Raw genomic sequence first — 17997 nt, 5'->3', positions numbered from 1 at the left:
ACAGCAGTGGCACCTGCTGCCTCCTCCAGGGAGCCTGCCCCGATTGCCGCCCTGCTAAGTTAGCCCTGGGCTGCTGGCACTCAGCCCTCAGAATCACAGATGACTGTATACCTGTGATTCCTCCCTGCCCCCTGAGAGCTCTCCCCTAGAAAATTCTGCATAGGGATCACTATTGCAACCCTGGAACCCAGCATGTGGGCCACCAGAGCCTGGGGGTGGGGGTGGGGAGATGGAGGGGAAGGAGGTGGGGTTGGGGTGGCTGAAGCCGCACTGCCAAGGTACCCCTCTCCCTGCAGAGCCCAGCTGGGCGCCGCCCCCCGCTCCAGCATCCTCCCCAATTTTCCTGTCGCACTTGACACACGCTGACAATAGAGGTTGCTGTTTCATCCTCCCCAGCAGTGCCCCGGGGATGCTGCGGGGACCAGGCATCCCCCGGTGTCCAGGGTTCCCGCTTCCCAGGCTCTAAATCCAGCACGCCCAAGGGGGCGCCTCCCCCACCCTGCTCTTCCTGACCCGCTGCCGGCGGTCGCTTGGGGACGAACTGCAGACGGGAAAGCAGGCGTGGGGAGGCAGACAGGCTGTCCTGGGAAGCAGAGGCGACACAGACCGAAGCCAGGACAGCTCCGAAGGGAGATGAGGAGAATCGAGAGGGCCTCCAGCTGAGTCCGGCTGCTAGCAGCCTTGCGACACACGCATGCCAACTTCCCAGGGGACAGCCAGCCGCCCGCGCCCCTGGCCCAGCCCTGGTAGAGATGGGTGGGGTGGGGGGCTGTCCATCCATCACGCGCCCCCCCCTCCCCCCCCCGCCCCGGGAGCCCTCAGCACCAGCACATCACCTCCACTGCAAATTAGGCTGTAGGAATAACTTTTTTTTCCTCTCTGGATTTTCGTAGCAAGGGGCAGGCCCCTAACTCACCCCAGGCAGCTCATGGTGGCCTCTTTCGGTGGCCTTCTGTGCTCAGCTGCAGAGCCAAGCCGCTGCGCCCGCCCGGGCTTTGGGGGTGGGGGGGTGGTGGTGGCCAGCCCCGTCCCTGACATTGGCCAGGCCCAGAGGGAGGGGCAGGCTGCGGGGTGAATGGCAGCAAGGGGAGGGGGCAGGCTGAGCCCAGGAAGGGGGAGGGGGGAGGAGTCTCAGGCCCTGGAGGCACGGTGAGGAGAGAAAGGCACCCCCAGCCAGGATCCTGACAGGGAAGGCCTCACTCAGGCCCAGTGAGGGCCTGATCAAAGCTGTGCCGTGCAGGGCCGTGATGCCCCGGCAGGAAAGTGGGTGGGTGTGGGGGGGGGCTTGGGAGATTCAGGGGCCACTCCAAGTGTAAACTCACCAGGAATTTTTTTTCCTAAAGGATAAACTTACAGGGTCCAAAGCTGAGCAGAAGAACAGAAAGTGCACAGCTGGTGGGTTCACAGTCCTGTGACAGCCACTCATTAGCTGTGTGACTTTTGGGCCAGCCTCTTAACCTCTCTGAGCCTCAGTTTGCTTCCGGGAAATGGGGATAATAATAGCACCGAGATGATCCAGCCAGAGGGTGTTCCTCTAGGGCCCTGGCGATGCCAGCACACAGCTGGCATCATCAAAGGGCAGAGAGCACACACTGTTTCTAGCATGGGGATGTCCTTTCCGCAGGAGGTGGGTCCTCTCTGCAGCCTGTCCCAGCCCAGCATCTAGCAGCCCTTCTGTTCTCACATCGATGCCCTGGGAGTGGGTCGGTACTGGGGCCCCGTCTGGTAGCAGGATGCGCAGTGCGGGGGGTGGTGGTGGGAGAGCGGGCACCACCGAGCGAGACACACCCTGCCTGCCCCTCCCTCCGCGCAACCGAGGTACCTGAGGTTGTCCAGGAGTGGTGTGCGGGCCTCGCGGGGCAGCTCCAGGGTGAGCGCCCACACCAGGTCATCTACCCGCTGCTCGGCCGCAAACCGCTTCAGGGCGGCAAACACCCGTTCCTTGGCAGTCGGCTGGTCCCCCAAGATCTCATCCACCTGCGCGGAAGGGTTTGGTGAATGACCACAGGGGACCAGAGCAGAACACTGCTCACCTCCTTCCCTTCCTTCCCTTCAGCTGTCCCATGGGAGCACTGCCTGAGCTCTGTGGTGAGCTCTCTACCCAAATCACATTACCCACCTCCTAACAGACAGACAAGAGGACATGGCTAATATCTTCATTTACATCTAAGCACACGGAGGCTGGTGTAGGTGGAGTGACCTGCCCAAGGCCACAGGGTCAGGACTCAAACTCAGAGACAGCCCTTCTACTGAGTATTATAAGGATCAAAGGAATCAATACAAGAGCTTTACAATGTGCCACGCGCTCAGTAATTGCTAGTTACTATTATTATAACACTATACTCCTTTCCACCACACTGTGCGCTGAGAGATCCCACAGAGAACATTCTGGCTCCACCGAAAAGCCCTGGAGTGTGTGCCTAGCCCTGAATTCGGACTCCCTCAGGGCTTCCTTGGGACTTCTGTTTTCTTCTGCTGTGTGTACCAACCAGCTGATACCAATCAAAGTACATCTACTCAGAGGAGTCCATGCCTCCTTGGAAAGGGATATGCAAGTAGGCACCATGTTTCTGGAGGCCAGCCTTGGTACGTGCGTCCAGAGCCTGAAAATGCACCCATCACCTTACCCAATGATCTAGAAATGTATCCTAGAGATGTCCTGAAAGACAGGATGACGCACAATGATATTTGAGTGAAGAGGCTCACCTCTGTGTTGTTTATAATACGGAGACATTGGAAGCAATAGAGATATCTGATAATATGGAATAAATTGTTTTAGCACATCCATTTGGGGGATATTTGTAGTCCTGGCTATTCAGCTAAGAAAGAAGAAAACCCCAGGCTACGTGGGAGGAAGGATCCTGGCAGTTATGTGGAAGCCTTGGGCAGTTGGAGGCTCTGGTCCAGAGTTTTGGCTCTTGAAAAAATGATGCAGAGATGCGGGGACAGCAGAGCTTGTTGAGGGTGGTGGCCAAGCCCCACAATGCACCCTGAGCAGACTCTTCCTGACAGGGTGATGAAGGACAGCTGGGCTCCAGGTTGCCGATCCTGTCCTGGTTCTAAGGCTGGATCTCCAGCGCGGATTCTGCAAACTGTTCCTCCCACAAATCCCTTTCCCGACTAAGTTAGCAGAGTCAATGTCTGTTGTTTGAGAGCCAAGTTCACTTGATACTCTGTAGTACCGGATAGCGTTGATTCTGGGGTGAGCATTTTTCATATTCTAAAACCTCTGAAATCATGATGTATCTTATGGCTAGCTGCCATGCATATGGATGTGGTCGTAGGTGTTCATATTGTTACTTACACTGACTTATGTGCATTGCTGGTACTAAATATGTTCATATAAGTCTAAAGTCCTTTTCTAATAACTACTAAATTAACTGACAAGTAGGTGATAAGGAAGTATGTGTCATGGGTTTATTGCCAGGGGTATTTCTCTTTTTGTGATAAAAAAAATGGGATGTCTTTCAATTGACAATGTTTTCAATTTGATGCAATGTGGTACTTTTTGGCCAGAAAGAATGATGCTGTAGATACTTATTGAAAACAATGAGGGGCTGAGGCCCCTGGGTGGCTCAGTCGTTAAGCATCTGCCTTCAGCTCAGGTCATGATCCCAGGGTCCTAGGATCGAGTCCTGCATCAGGTTCCCTGCTCAGAGGGGAGTCTGCTTCTCCCTCTGCCTGTCTCCAACCCCTCCGCTGACTTGTGCTCTCTGTCTCTTGCTCACTCTCTTTCACTCAAATAAATAAATAAAATCTTAAAAAAAAACAAAACCCATGAGAGGCACCTGAGTGGCTCAGTTGGTTGAGTGTCCAACTCTTGATTTCAGCTCAGGTCATAATCTTGGGGTCCTGGGATTGAGCCCTGCGCTGGCCTCCATGCTCAGCGAGGAGTCTGCTTGAGGATTCCCTCCCTCTGCCCCTTCCCCTGCTCTCTCTCTAAAATAAATAAATCTTAAATAAAAAATAAAACCATGAAATGGAGAGTGATGGCCAAGGGTGTGGGCGTTCTTTTTGGGGTGACTAGCATGTTCTGAAATTGATCATGGTGATGGTTGCACAAATCTGTGAATATACCCCAAACCACTGGATTGTACACTTTAAATGAGTAGATGGTATGATATGTGAATCTATCTCAATAAAGCTGTTATAAAATATACAGAAAAATGTGCTAAACAGGCAAGTGAGAAAAACAGTTTACAAATGGAATACACAGTGTTATATTTTTAGACATATATGATTACACATATATCTAGGAATTGGAAATATGCACTAAGTTTTATAGTAATTTGGAGTTTTTTAAAATAAGTCAATGGTTTCCATATTTTCTATAGTGAGCTTATATGGGGGTGCCTGGGTGGCTCAGTTGGTTAAGCGACTGCCTTTGGCTCAGGTCATGATCCTGGAGTCCCGGGATCGAGTTCCGCATTGGGCTTCCTGCTCAGCGAGGAGCCTGCTTCTCCCTCTGACCCTCCCCCCTCTCATGTACTCTCTCTCATTCTCACTCTCTCAAATAAATAAATAAATCTTTAAAAAAATATATAGTGAGCTTATATGACTTATACAGTCAGGAAAAGGAAGGCATGTTATCACTGTTCCTTTTTTTCCCCTTTATTTTTTACTGCGGTAAAAATGCACATAACAGGGGCGCCTGGGTGGCTCAGTCATTAAGCGTCTGCCTTCGGCTCAGGTCATGGTCCCAGGGTCCTGGGATCGAGCCCCCCATCGGGCTCCCTGCTCTGCGGGAAGCCTGCTTCTCCCTCTCCCACTCCCCCTGCTTGTGTTCCCTCTCTCGCTGTGTCTCTCTCTGTCAAATAAATAAATAAAATCTTTTAAAAAAATTGCACATAACATACAACTACCACTGTAACCATTTTAATATGTACAATTCAGTGGCATTAAGTACCTGCCACGGTGTGGTGTAACCATCACCACCGTCCAGTTCCAGAACAGTTTCATACTCCCCCAAATGGAAACTCTGTGCCCACGAAGTACTCACTCCCCACTCTCCTCTTCCCCAGCCCCTGGTAACCACTAATCTGTTTTCTGTCTCCATGGATTTGCTTCTACTGGATACTTCTTGTGAGTGGAATCATAACAGTATGCGGCTTTTGTGTCTGAAATGGTTAGTTTTTGTTTATGCAGCAGTTAAGCATTGTCTGTCCGTACTCCATGAGAGCCCTCCCTTGATAGTCAGGGGTTCTGGGGTGTAGCTGGACACCGATGCCCTGAGCTGACCCTGAAGTGCAGGTGGGAGGCTGGGCGACGGAGTGAGTGTGTGGGTTTGCCATGCCTCTCTCTCAGGGGAGGGTGGGCGCAATCTCAGCCAGAGCTAGGGCTGTTCGTACCACATTCATCACCTTCCATCCACCCCCAACGTCCACAGACAGCATCCTTCCCCACCACCCTCTGCTGTCAGAGGATGAAGAGCTTCCGCCTTCCTGGCCAAGGTCGGCCCTCCAGTCCACAGACACCCCCTGCCCCACCCGTCCCCACCTTCTCTTCCTCCACCTACTTGCCACTCGGCTCTCAGCTCGCGAAAGTCACCTCCTCAGGGAGCCTTCCTGACCACTGTGGCCAAGCGGCCCCCATCTCTCTCTCTCATCTCCCTGTTTATTTCTTCACTTCCTTGATCATGATCCCCAGATAGCTTGTTTATACATTTGTACACTTCCTCGCTGGCTTTTCCCCATAGGGACACCCGCTGCATGGCAGTAGGTTCCCTGCCTGTCCTCATCACAGCTGTCTCCCGGGGCCCCGGGGCATCACAGGTCCAATCATCAATGATGGCAAAACACATGGATTTCAGTGTCTCTACTACCTCCTTCCCTTCAGCTTATATAAATGTTCGAGTCTCTCCCAACCTATAAATACATGAGTACATAAAGTCCTTCTTACCCTGCAACCCGAGCATCCTCTTACTTTTCCTGGCCCAAAGCTGTCTACATTTGCTATTTCTATCCAGTTGCCTTGACCCACTGCAGGGCGCCCCCTAGTGGCAGCGCTCCCTGGCAACTCTCTGGGCAAGGACCCCAAATGGTGACTTCTGGACCTCGATCTTCAGCCCAGAGCTTGTCCCAGAGCTTCAGAACTGCATGTCCAACTCCTTCCTAGATAGTTGCACAAGGGGGTTAAGGCTGGCTTTCCAGAGGCAGTGACAGAAGCAGGGGGCTTTGGGGGCCTCATGTCTGAGTCCTAGCATGTGCACCCCACAAAGTCTGTGTTGCTGTCTGTCTCCTCCATCTGACATGACCTGCTGTGACGGCCTGAGACCCAGACCTGAGGTCTTGCTCCCGCCCAGCCCTAAGCACAGGGCTTGGCACATAGTAGGCCCTCAGTGAATGTTCATGGAGCTGAACCCAAGAGCCACAGATGGCCAGCTGTCCTCTCGCTGCATTTCCTGCTGACCTCAGTTTCCCTGGCGGTGAGTAGGGCAGGCCTCAGCACCAGCGCCCCCACCTCATGCACCCACTGTGCCGAGGAAGGTTAGTGGTTTTGTGATCAAAGTCAGCGGCAGCCTCAATTCAAAGGAGAACATGGCTAGCTGGAAAGACTTTTACGTAAGAAAGAAGAAAAAATAGTTCCTCCCCCCTGGGTCCTGTGCCACAGTGTGGTTTTGGTGTCAACCTACATCTAAGCGTGAGGCACCATCACGGGACACTAATGGATTTTCTCTTAAATATCAGAATCTTCAAGGAGAAAAAACTGGGGCAGGGAGAGCGCCGGTGAGAACCCGGGAGCTAATTGTCAGAAAGCCCTTGCTTGTCCTGAGGCAGTCTCTTCTGGGGATTTGCTCTCAGTTTTTGGAGGTGCTTGGTGAGCTCAAACCAGAACCCGCCGCTCCCACTCCCCCTTGTCAGAACACACACCCTGGCTGGCCTGGGCAGCCACTCACCATCCTGGCCCTGCCTTGCGGCCAGGTCGGCAATCCATCCTGCCCTTCTGGGGGCTCTCACCGTGCCCCCTTCCAACTCTCCAGGGGTCAGATGGAGTCTGGGACAGGCCTTGGGTTCTGTAGCAGGTCATCTGGGATTATAGCAGACATTACCAGTTGCTGCGGTCTGAATGGTGGTGCCCCGCCCCCCCATTCATATGTTGCAAACCTACTGTCCAATGTGATGGTATTAGGAGATGGGGCCTTTGGGAGGGGATGAGGTCATGAGGGTGGGGTCCTTGTGAATGGGATCAGTGCCCTTATGAGAGAGAGCCCGGAGAGCTCCCAGCTCCTTCCCTCCCGTGAGGACACGAGAGGTCTGCCACCCAGAAGAGAGTCCTCACTCCACCATGTTGGCACCCTGATCTTGGACGTCTGGCCTCCAGAGCTGTGGGAAATACATTCCTGTGGTTTCTAAGCCATCCAGTCTGGTATTCTGTTACAGCAGCAGGGACGGACTGAGCCACTCGTGCTCATCAATATTGCTAGCTCCCCTCCCCTCCCTGGGTGCACAGAAGACGGCATTTCCCGGCACCCTTTGGGAGCAGTGGTGTGACTAGTTCTGGCCAATGAGCGCCGGCTGCAGGTGCAGCGCTTTGCTCCCTCTCTGAAGTCCTTAAGGGCTGATGGGCACGTTTCCACACTCTCTTCCTCCTCTACAGAAACTCCTGAAGCTGCACTTTGAGATGGGGGCGCCTGGCATGTTGAGGCCTCATGCAGAGGTCAGCCAGCCTGGAGAGCGCCTGAACTTTTAGAGGACTTTGTGTGGATGGAGAATAAACCTGTGGGGTGTGCAAAGGCACCAAGATGTTTGATGTCTGTTATAACAGCAAAGCCTGTTCTGGGGATAGAAAGAAAGCCACATCATCTGAGGAGCTGGACACTGGTGAGGCCAGAGCTGAGTCGTGTGTGTATGTGTGAGTGACTGCATATACTTGGCTACAGAGGCTGGCCTGCTCCAGGGCCATGGGCTGAAAGGCTCAAGCTGGGGTCCTGCCCACCATGTCAGGGTACATGGTGGAGGTGAAGCTCCTGAGGGGGTTCAGTTTAGAAGGAGGGACTGGACCAAGCTTGGGCACTGGAGAAGGCCAGGTGAATGGAGATCTGATACCTGGGCAGTGGGCTGGGAACCAGTTCTCTAACAGCAGGGCTCCCAGCCCTCTGCCCCCCAAAACTTCATGGCCACGCTCTGCCAAGAGAACGAATGAGCAGTGCCCTTTCCATGGAGGACAAGGGAGGGTGTCTGTGAACTCAAGTATCCCAGTCATCAAACTGAGTTTCCAAGATCTTGGGCTGGGCACCCACATCTGAAGGCCCCGGAGGACAGGTATATGAGGGCGGAGGGCCTGAGGTAGTTACTGCAGTGACACCTTCCAGGGGGCTCCAGTGGACCATACTGGTCAGCCTCTTCCCTGTGTTACATCCAGGTTTCTTGGATTTCTCTGGATTTGTCCAGAAAAGGGCCAGGTTTCTGCAAATCGGGGATTGCTCAGGATCCTGGCCAGAGGACAACTCCATCCTCAGATGTTCTTTTCCAGCTCTGGGTCTCTACCTCTCCTGGTGGCCACCCTTTGCTTCCTGTAGGTGACTCAGACCTTGGACTCCTCTTGTGGCTAAGGATGTTGGCCATTCCAGGATCTGACTCTCAGTCCTCGGGGAAGCCATAACTTTCCACCTGCCACCCCTCAGGGTCTGTTCCTGCCAAAGTCTGATAGGAAATGCCTTTGGAAGGTCAGGGGGCTTGGACCAGGGCCTCCTGTTGCCAACTAGCCAGCCAGACTACTGTGTAAGGCAGGGCCAGGCCCCAGTTTTGTGGGGGCTTGAAACAAGTGTGGCTCTTTAAAAAAAAGAACACTATGTGCTATTGTCTGAATGTTTGTGTTTCTCCCAAATTCATATCTTAAAATCCTAAGCCCCAACAATGATGGTATTAGGAAGTGGGGCCTCAGGGAGGTGCTTTGGTCATGAGGGTGGAGCCCTTATGAATGGGATTAGTGCCCTTGGAAAAGAGACCCCGGAGAGCTTCCTTGCCCCTTCCACCATGTGAGGACACAGTGAGAAGCCCCCAGCTATGGACCAGAAAGTGGCTCTCACCAGACACTGAATCCACTGGCCCTGAGATCCTGGACTTCTTGCCTCCAGAAATGTGAGAAATACACTGAAATAAATGCCTGTTTTTCCTAAGCCTCCCTGTCTCTGGTATGTTGTTACAGCAGCCGCCACAGACTAAGACACTGTTAGTAATACAGGCAATAAGAGGAATGACCCACGGCCACACGACGTGGATGAAAGTCACAGCAAAGTGTTGAGCACAAGGAGCTCAGCACCAAAGAGTACATGCTGTGTATTCAGTAATATAAAGTTCACAAACAGGCAAAAGTCATCTATAACGATGCAAGTCAAAATAGCAGCTACCTCTTCACGGGGTGGACAGACAGAGAAAGGAGCACGCGGGAACTTTCTGGGGTGAAGGAATCATTCTGTTTTCTACACTCTATCTATATTCTGTCGATCTGCATTTTGATCAGGGGGTGATTACAAGGGTGAGGGCATCTGTAAAATCCTGTAAGCTGTACACTTAATGTACTTTACTGTACACCTGTGCATCTCAATAAAAGAGAAAAGCAACCCCCACAAAACCACCCAGAATCACAAAATTAGGTACAGGGCCTTGAAGCTCGCACGTCATATTTCTGGTAAGTATGTCCCGAGAAGACTCCTCAGCTCCGGGCCCACGCTAGGCCCCAGAAGAGCCTGCCCAGCTGCCAGAGGGGACCCTGCCAACCACGCCCCACCCCTCGTTTGTCCTACCTTGCTGCTGAACTCCTGGGCCTTGCACCTGCGCTCCCGGTGCACGGCCTCGGGGCGTTTGCGGCGGGCCAGGCGCAGAAGCTCACGGCCCAGGGAGAGGCCTCGGCCGGGGCGCGGGGGCCGCAGGGCTGGGGTCGGGGAAGCATGGCCGGATCCCGCGCCTGGGTCGTCGCCGTCGGGGCCCGGGAGCACGCCGAGGCTGGGCGGCACGCGCGGGCAGCGCCGGGCCAGGCGCACGAGGCGCTCGCGGCTCAGGCCACCCACCGCCAGCCCCTCCACCTCCAGGATCTGGTCCCCGGGCCGCAGACCCCCGGCGTGTGCGCTGCTCCCTTCTGTCACCTCCAGGACGAAGCAGGGGCCCGAGCCGCCCAGCCGGAAGCCGAAGTCTTCGGGCCAGCCCTGGTTGGTGGCCGGCATAGCAGCGCTGGAAGTGCGGCTGGAGAGAGAGAGAGAGAGAGACCGCACAGCGGATTCATTTTGGCCCTGTCCACCGCGCTGCAGACCGCTTAAAGACCCAGGAGATGCGCCAGTCTGGGCCTCTGCTCCTCTCTGCCTCTGGGTGGAGGATTAGGTCTTAAGATAGTGTCTCAACTCCAGGATCCAGCTGTACCTGAAATTCACCAACGTCCATGTGACAAAAGGACTTCTCAGTGACATGAGCTCACAAATTCCTACTGACTTTGGCGGGTATTTGCCTTTTGAATTGTATGACTCTCCTTTTTGACTTCCTTGGGGAAGCATGGTATGGCTGATTTGGAGGTCTCTGAGCTCCTGGGTCTAGGGGAGGGGGTGCCTCTGTCCTCCAAAAGAGGCCAGATCGTGTGGGCTGGTGAGTGGGCGGGAGACACAAAAGTGAACATTAATAAAGGGAGACCTCCTAAAACGGAGTCAGGAGGCCAGAAGGGGGAGCCATACAATTCTCCCTCAATTACAGTAAGGATTATCTATTCCAAAGCCCCACAGAAGAATCATCAAACAGAAAAGAATCATTGATTACAAGTCCAACAGGGAAAGATGTACATTGCCTCTCCTACAAGAAAAGGACCACCCCTGCAACTCAGCCAATGAGGAACCATGATCACCCCCATCTCTTGCTTCTCTCCAATGGACTTCTGTTCAAAACCACCCCTCCCAGCTTCCTTGTTCTTCTCTATAAAGTTCCTCTCCTTTGTTTGTTGGACTCGTCTATGGCTTTTGCCATAGCTTGCTTGTCCTGAATTGCTATTCTCTACCATTCCTGGGTTAACCCATTTTTCCTGGAAAAATAACTTTTATTTTTGAGGTTAACAAACTCAGCCCAGGGAGATGAAGGTGACTGTCCTGGATGGAACAATCTATGTGTGTTCCTGTAGGTCTGTTTAGGGCAGGGGTTTTTCACAGTCCATGGACAGCCTCTGAAACTGTAGGCCGTATGTGGTGTGAAGGCTCTGTTTTCCGGGGAAGGGTCCTTAGTTCAGAGGACCTCCTGACTCTGGCTTCAGAGAACGTCTGAGGGCTGGATTTGAAGGCCCTCCACATGGAGTCATCTGCCCAAGACACCTTACCACGTCTTAGCGGCTGGGGAATTGGGGCGAGGAGGAGACCCGGGGTTCCAGCAGCATTGTGGACTAGGAAGAACCAGGGACACTTAAGGGACAACCAGGGAGAACCAGTCTCACCGGGACACCAGAGGACAGTGTGAGCACTCCTCACCTGGGTGTGGTGGAGGCTGTCACACCCCAAGGCTGGCCAGCTGCCTCCCGAGCCCATCCCAGGGGACCTGGTCCTCCTCTGCCAGGTGGCCATGCTGCCCCGGGGCCTCGGGGACACTTACTCTGTCATTTGGTGGCTTCACTGGACTCCTGGGTGCACTGGGCCCAGATGGGGTGGGGGCATCACCACGCCTTAGAGGAGCCTGAGGTCAGTTCTTGTACCATGAGAAGTAGTCAGCTCCTCCACAACCAAAGAGGGGCTGGCTGGCAGCTCTGAATTGGGGGCTGGGGCACAGCTGTGGCAAGGCTGCCTCTCAGAGGCCAGAGCAGACAATGCCTCGCTCCTCTACACCCAGCCTGTGGAGCCCACAGATCCAAAGGGGCTGCCATCACTCGGACCCTGCTGGGCTTCTACACCAGGTCAAGCCCTCCCGTGTGTCCCCAGCCCTGCAGAGTGACTCAAGCCCTCTCCCACCCACCCCGAGCTCCTGGTGTGGGTCGCTCTCTGCTCTCTCACCTTCACCCAGAAACTGGAATCCAGGCTCCTGGCAGGGCTGATGGACTATCTCAGGGCATGAGAGGGAGGCATCCCAGGGCCGCCCGTCCCAGAATATTGGGGGCTGAACCCCACGCTCCCAGGTTTGCTCACCTTCCTCACTGGCAAGTTCAGTGGTCGCAGGGACAGAGCACAGGGCTTGTGGAATGCCTGAGGACACTAGCTTGTTGCCAGCCCTCTGCTGCTCAGGGCCTTGGCGTCAGTTACTGATGCACCCAAGGTGACAGCTGGAGTTTCTAAGGCAAAGTGATCCTCCGAGTAACCTGAGAAGGCCCCAGTTACCAGGCAGACCAGCAGGATGGCTGGACAACTTGGCCACGGCCCAGAGTGGCCAGCCCCTGCTGAGTGGTCCTGGGGGGCAAGCAACGATGCTCAGACAGGAGTGAAGGCTGGCTGGAGCCGGGCCATGGGCTGGGTCCACCCATGAGGTCATGGAGCTTGGCAGGTGGGTCAAGAGGGTTCATCTAGGCTGTTTTGAGATGAGGGGGTGTCCCTCAGTCCAGCGATGGCAGAGGGGACTGATGAGACTCAGGAGGGCATGGGGACCCGGTCTCCACGGAGAATATCACTGCCGGAGCCCTGACGGTCAGATTTATCGTCAGAAGAAGGGGAGATCCAGCCCAGGAAAAAAGGTTTGGATGGGCAAAAAGATGCTCACCGAAGTAACTTTGGAAGTGAGTGGAATCTGCAAAATTAAAGGCATATGGAACTGCACACAACACCTCCAGCTGGGGAAGCTGTTTCCCACGGGGTACGGGTTAACAATTCTGAAATCACACATGTGCATGCTGGAATCGAACAATTAGTAAATGGACTGTGGCAGCCAGGTTTCTCTCTGGTGGAGTGGGAGGTTACAGGCAAGCAAAGGGGAAGGCTAGAATAATCCGTGCGGTACTGGATTAGAGTCGGGGATGTCAGTATGAACTCATGCTCAGCTTACTACAGCTGCAGATGGACACATATAGAAATATTTATAGATCTGTGTACATGCATAGGTTAGTATATGAACGTATGCCTGCTTATTCTGTCAGCAAGAGGGCGTGGAAGCAAGGTACCCCGGCAGCAATGAGCACATCTAGTGCCAGATCTTGGCTTCTAATATCATTCTCCAATAAAAGGAGCCCGGGATGCTTAGAGAAATGACTGATTCTAGGCCTGGGGCAGGAAGGACACAGGATGAGCCTAGAGCATCTTCTAGTGCCAGAGAGTACAAAAGTGCTAAACACACACACACACATACACACACACACACCCTCACCCTCAAGTGCATGCAGCCATGTACGATGGGGTTTGTCAAAGGGACACAGGAACAAATTGAGAGAGATTTCATTGGCCAAAGATGGAACAATTTGAGCAGAAAATAAATAACATAGTACTGGATTATAACCCAAAGTATAAAATAAATATCCATGAGTCTATACTGATGTAAACAAATGGTTGAATAAATAGAGGAGAAGAGACGTATCTCCCATGCAGAAGAATTCCAAGTAATTTATAACTTCTCCCCTTTAAGTGTGGGCTTCCTTCCATAGTGACTTCCTTCCAACAAGGACAGAATGAAGGGGTGGGTATCACAGTACTTTACAGCAGAGAAACTGACAAACACGACCTTAGACAGGTGATCAAAGTTAACAGCAATGGGGAGAAATCAGGTTGATGGCATGTGCCCTTCATCTGATGTGATGTGAATGGCACTTAGCTTCTGTGACCTTCCTCTCCTAAACCCATAACCAGTCCGGCTATGAGGAGGAAAAACATCAGACATACTTAAATTGAGGGACATTCTTTTTTTTTTTTTTAAGATTTTATTTATTTGCGAGAGAGAGAATGAGAGACAGAGAGCATGAGAGGGGGGAGGGTCAGAGGGAGAAGCAGACTCCCTGCCGAGCAGGGAGCCTGATGTGGGACTCGATCCTGGGACTCCAGGATCATGACCTGAGCCGAAGGCAGTCGCTCAACCAACTGAGCCACCCAGGCACCCAAATTGAGGGACATTCTAAAATGGGGTTTGTTAAAGGGACACAGGAGCCAGCTGAAAGGGCTCCCAGGGGCCAGTGCTGGAACAATTTGAGCAACAAAGTCAATAAAATAGTGTTGGGGGGCGCCTGGGTAGCTCAGTCGTTAAGCGTCTGCCTTCGGCTCAGGTCATGATCCCAGGGTCCTGGGAAGCCTGCTTCTCCCTCTCCCACTCCCCCTGCTTGTGTTCCCTCTCTCACTGTGTCTCTCTCTGTCAAATAAATAAATAAAATCTTTAAAAAAATAAAAAATAAAATAGTGTTGGATTATAACCCAAATAAAATGAATATTCACCGGTCCATACTGATACAGACAAAACATACTTGACTTTCAAAACTGCTGAGGTCAACAAAAACAAGGAAAGTCTGAGAGACTGTCACAAGTTGGAGGGGCCTAAGGAGACCTGATGACTCGATGCAATGTGGGATCCTGGGGCAGAGAAAGGGCATTAGGTAAAAACTGAGGAATCAGAACTAACTAATGATAATGGATCAACATTAGTTCATTAGTTGTGACAAATGTACCATAGTAACGTCAGATGCCAGCAATATATTGGAGACATCAGGTGTGGGGCAACGGAGAGCTACCGTCCCAGCTTTTCTGCACACCCAACACTATTCTAAAATTAAAATTTTTTTATTAAATCCCAGGCTGTGGGAGCTGGGGACCAGATGGATGGGACAATACTCTTTTTTTTTTTTTTTTTTTTTGAGAGAGAGAGAGGTGGGGAGGGGCAGAGGGAGAGGGAGAGAGAGAATCTTAAGTAGACTCCACACCCAGAGCAGAATCCAACCGCGGTTTGAGTTCACAACTCTGGGATCAGGACATGAGCCAAGATCAAGAGTCGGAGGCTTAACCGACAGCCACCCACGTGCCCCTGGGCGATACTCTTAATAGGTCATGACAATTGAGCTGGATGTTTTCCAGAGTTTGCTTACCCAAAGGTGCTCCAAGTTACTGTGTGTGTGTGTGTGTGTGTGAGAGAGAGAGAGAGAGAGAGATGTCTGTATATGTTCTCTAGTCTCATTTACATTACAAACTCCGCTAGGGAGATTACAGTATATCCTCTTTGGGAGAAAACCCCCAAAACTGTGAGTGAACCAGTGTCCACAGAGCATGGTCAAAGACTGACTGATGCTGGAATAGAATACCCCTTTGAGCACAGCTCCAAATGCCTACCAGACCATGTAGTTGTTGTGCTGCATGGTAATTATGCATAAACAGTGATAGTCACATGGGTGGCTTTACTTGGCACGCTCTTTTGTCTTTTTTTTAAGTAGGCTCCATGCCCAGGGTGGAGCCTGACACGGGGCTTGAACTCACAACCCTGAGATCAAGACCTTAACTGACTGAGCCATCCAGGCGCCCCTCTTTTGTCTTCTTGATTAACAAACTGATATTTCTCTAGATGGTAAAAAATGGCATCACTTGACCCTGCTGATGGGGATGTAAAATGGTAAAACCATTATGGAATACTGCTTGATGGTCTGGCTGGCTTAGCTGGTAGAGCACTTGGCTCTTAGTCTCAGGGTCGTGAGTTCAAGCCCCACGTTGGGCATGGGACCTACTTAAAAAAAAAAAAAGCCAAATGTACACCTATCATGCAAACCACCCATCCTAGATATTTATGCCCCCAAGAGAAATAACAGTGTACGTCCACGTAAAGACTTGAACATGAATGTTTATAGCAGCACTATTCACAAAAGCCCCAAACTGGAAACAGTTTATACATCGATCTACAGGCAAATGGATAAACAGACTGAGGTATATCTATGCAATGGAATGCTACTCTATAATAATAAGAAATGAATTACTGATACACATAACATGAGTGAGCCTTAAAAACGTTATGCTAAGGGCGCCTGGGTGGCTCAGTTGGTTAAGCGACTGCCTTCGGCTCAGGTCATGATCCTGGAGTCCCGGGATCGAGTCCCACGTCGGGCTCCCTGCTCAGCAGGGAGTCTGCCTCTCTCTCTGACCCTCCCCCCTCTTATGCTCTCTATCTCATTCTCTCTCTCAAATAAATAAATAAAATCTTAAAAAAAACCAAAAAACGTTATGCTAAGTGAAAGAAGCTGGTAACAAGAGGCTCTATGATTCCATTTATATTAAATTCTATAACATGCAAACTGATCTGTAACATCAGAAAGCAAATCAGTGATTTCTGGGGCCAGTGTAGAGGCAAGGGTGAACTGCAAAGGACCTTGAGAGAACTTGTACACTTCATATGTATACGGTTTGTTGTATATACCTTAATAAAGTTGATTTTTATTTTATTTTTTTAAAGATTTATTTATTTGAGAGAGAGAGAGTGAGCATGGGGGTGGGGGAGGCGCAGAGGGAGAAGAGATTCTCAAGCAGACTCCATGCAGCACAGAGCCCGACACAGGGCTCAATCCCAGGATGCTGAGATCATGACCCGAGCTGAAACCAAGTGTCAGATACTTAACCGACTGCACCACCTAGGCACCCCTAAAGTTGATTTTTAAAACTTGAATTGCTTGAGGGGTATACTCCTAAATCCTGTAACTTAAAGGAGATGGGGGAAATGACACACTGAGCCAGACCCGATCACGGGCTGGCAATTTTCATATATTTTTAAATCCCATTTGTTTGTTATGCTCTCCTAACAAAGTCAGAATTGTTACCTCCAATTTAGAGAGGAGAAGATAGAGCTTCAGAGAAATGAAGGGACCTGTCCCGAGTCACACCGGCTTCTGAGCAGCTGAGGTAGGCCTTGACCCTCTCCAGCCTCCACCCTCTGTCAGCCCTTGGGAAGACATAGAGTTCCAGGACCCTGGCATTGACCACAGAAGGACGATGCAGTCCGGCCTGGATCCTCGCTACATGTTTCATGTTCTGCTTTCTTTAAGGCTTTGCCCAGGATGAACAAAAAGGCTCAAAATGTGCCCTGTATTTCCCACCCCAGTCTCAGAAGGTTGAGCCAAGCTGTGGGTTTCCTGGGGGGCAGGAAGAGGTGTCCACGGGTTTGGGAAAAGAGACCCCTGGAGACGCTTGGGTTGGTGCTGCTGAGAAGGGCTGGTGTCCTTGACTCCTCACTCTGTTGTTCAAGTCAAACTCAAACACTATTCAATCCTATGGATGCCACCTTCTACTTTTGAATTATAACCAGAACCCACCTGCTTCTCTCCACTGCCACTGCCACTGCCGTGGTCCAAGCCACCATGATCCCTCTTCTGGACTGGTCTCCCAGCCTTCTCACTGGTCTTCCCTTTGTCCCTGCAGTCAGCATAGAATCCAGAATGATCCGGTCAATCCAAAGTCAGATCCTGGCACTCCTCTGCTCAAAACCCAACCCATTGCTTAAGTCCTCACCATGGCCTGTGGGACCCTACCCAGTCAGGCCTCTTGCACCTCTCTGACTTCTTACGCAGACCTCAGGGCCTTTGCACTAACTCTTCCCTCCACCTAGAATCTGTCCCCACCTCCCAAATCTGTTCAGATGTCTCCTGTTCCATCCTATTTCTCTTCCCTTCCCTGCTTTCTGCTTCTTCCTAGTACTTCTCACTATCCACATGCCATGTGTGTTTGCTGATTTATCTTGTTTCATGTCTGCCCCTGCCCATTAGAATACAAGCCTCAGGAGGGCAGAGATTTCTGTTTTGATCATTGCTATACCTATAGAACCTAGAATAGTAATTGGCGCATAGTGGGTGCTCAGTATTTGTAAAAGGAGTGAGTACATTAATAAACCTTACCCTGAGGTCCCAGCCCTATAACAGAAGGAAGTGCATTCTCCTCCCAAGGCTGCCCTAAGTGATTTTTTTTTTTAAGATTTATTTATTTATTTGAGGTGGGGGCAGAGGTAGAAGGAGAGGGGAAGCAGACTCCCCTGCTCAATGGAGAGCCCAACGCAGGGCGTGAACACACAACCCTGAGATCATGACCCTGAGATCATGACCTGAGCCGAAACCAAAACCTTAACCAACTGACCCACCCTAAGTGATCTTATGGGAATCTCGAGGAAG

At 51.7% G+C, this 17997-nt stretch overlaps 1 protein-coding gene across 1 annotated transcript in view; it reads right to left on the bottom strand.

Annotated features, from left to right (window-relative positions):
• The window catches only part of GRID2IP (Grid2 interacting protein), a 37990-nt gene extending 27828 nt beyond the window's left edge, over window positions 1–10162 (bottom strand). Inside the window, exons 1-2 of the mRNA XM_081819281.1 lie at window positions 9746–10162; window positions 1823–1977 (exon numbers count right to left, since the gene is read on the bottom strand). Coding sequence (XP_081675407.1) covers window positions 1823–1977; window positions 9746–10162 — 572 coding nt within the window. The remainder of the gene's footprint in view (window positions 1–1822; window positions 1978–9745) is intronic.
• Window positions 10163–17997: the final 7835 nt, after the last annotated feature.

The sequence above is a fragment of the Leptonychotes weddellii genome, chromosome 5, assembly GCF_054177405.1.
Source record: "Leptonychotes weddellii isolate Sample4059 chromosome 5, ASM5417740v2, whole genome shotgun sequence".
NCBI classification, from domain to species: Eukaryota; Metazoa; Chordata; class Mammalia; order Carnivora; family Phocidae; genus Leptonychotes; species Leptonychotes weddellii.
The sequence above is the reverse complement of the archived record's forward strand: the minus strand, read 5'-3'. Positions and strand labels throughout refer to the sequence as shown.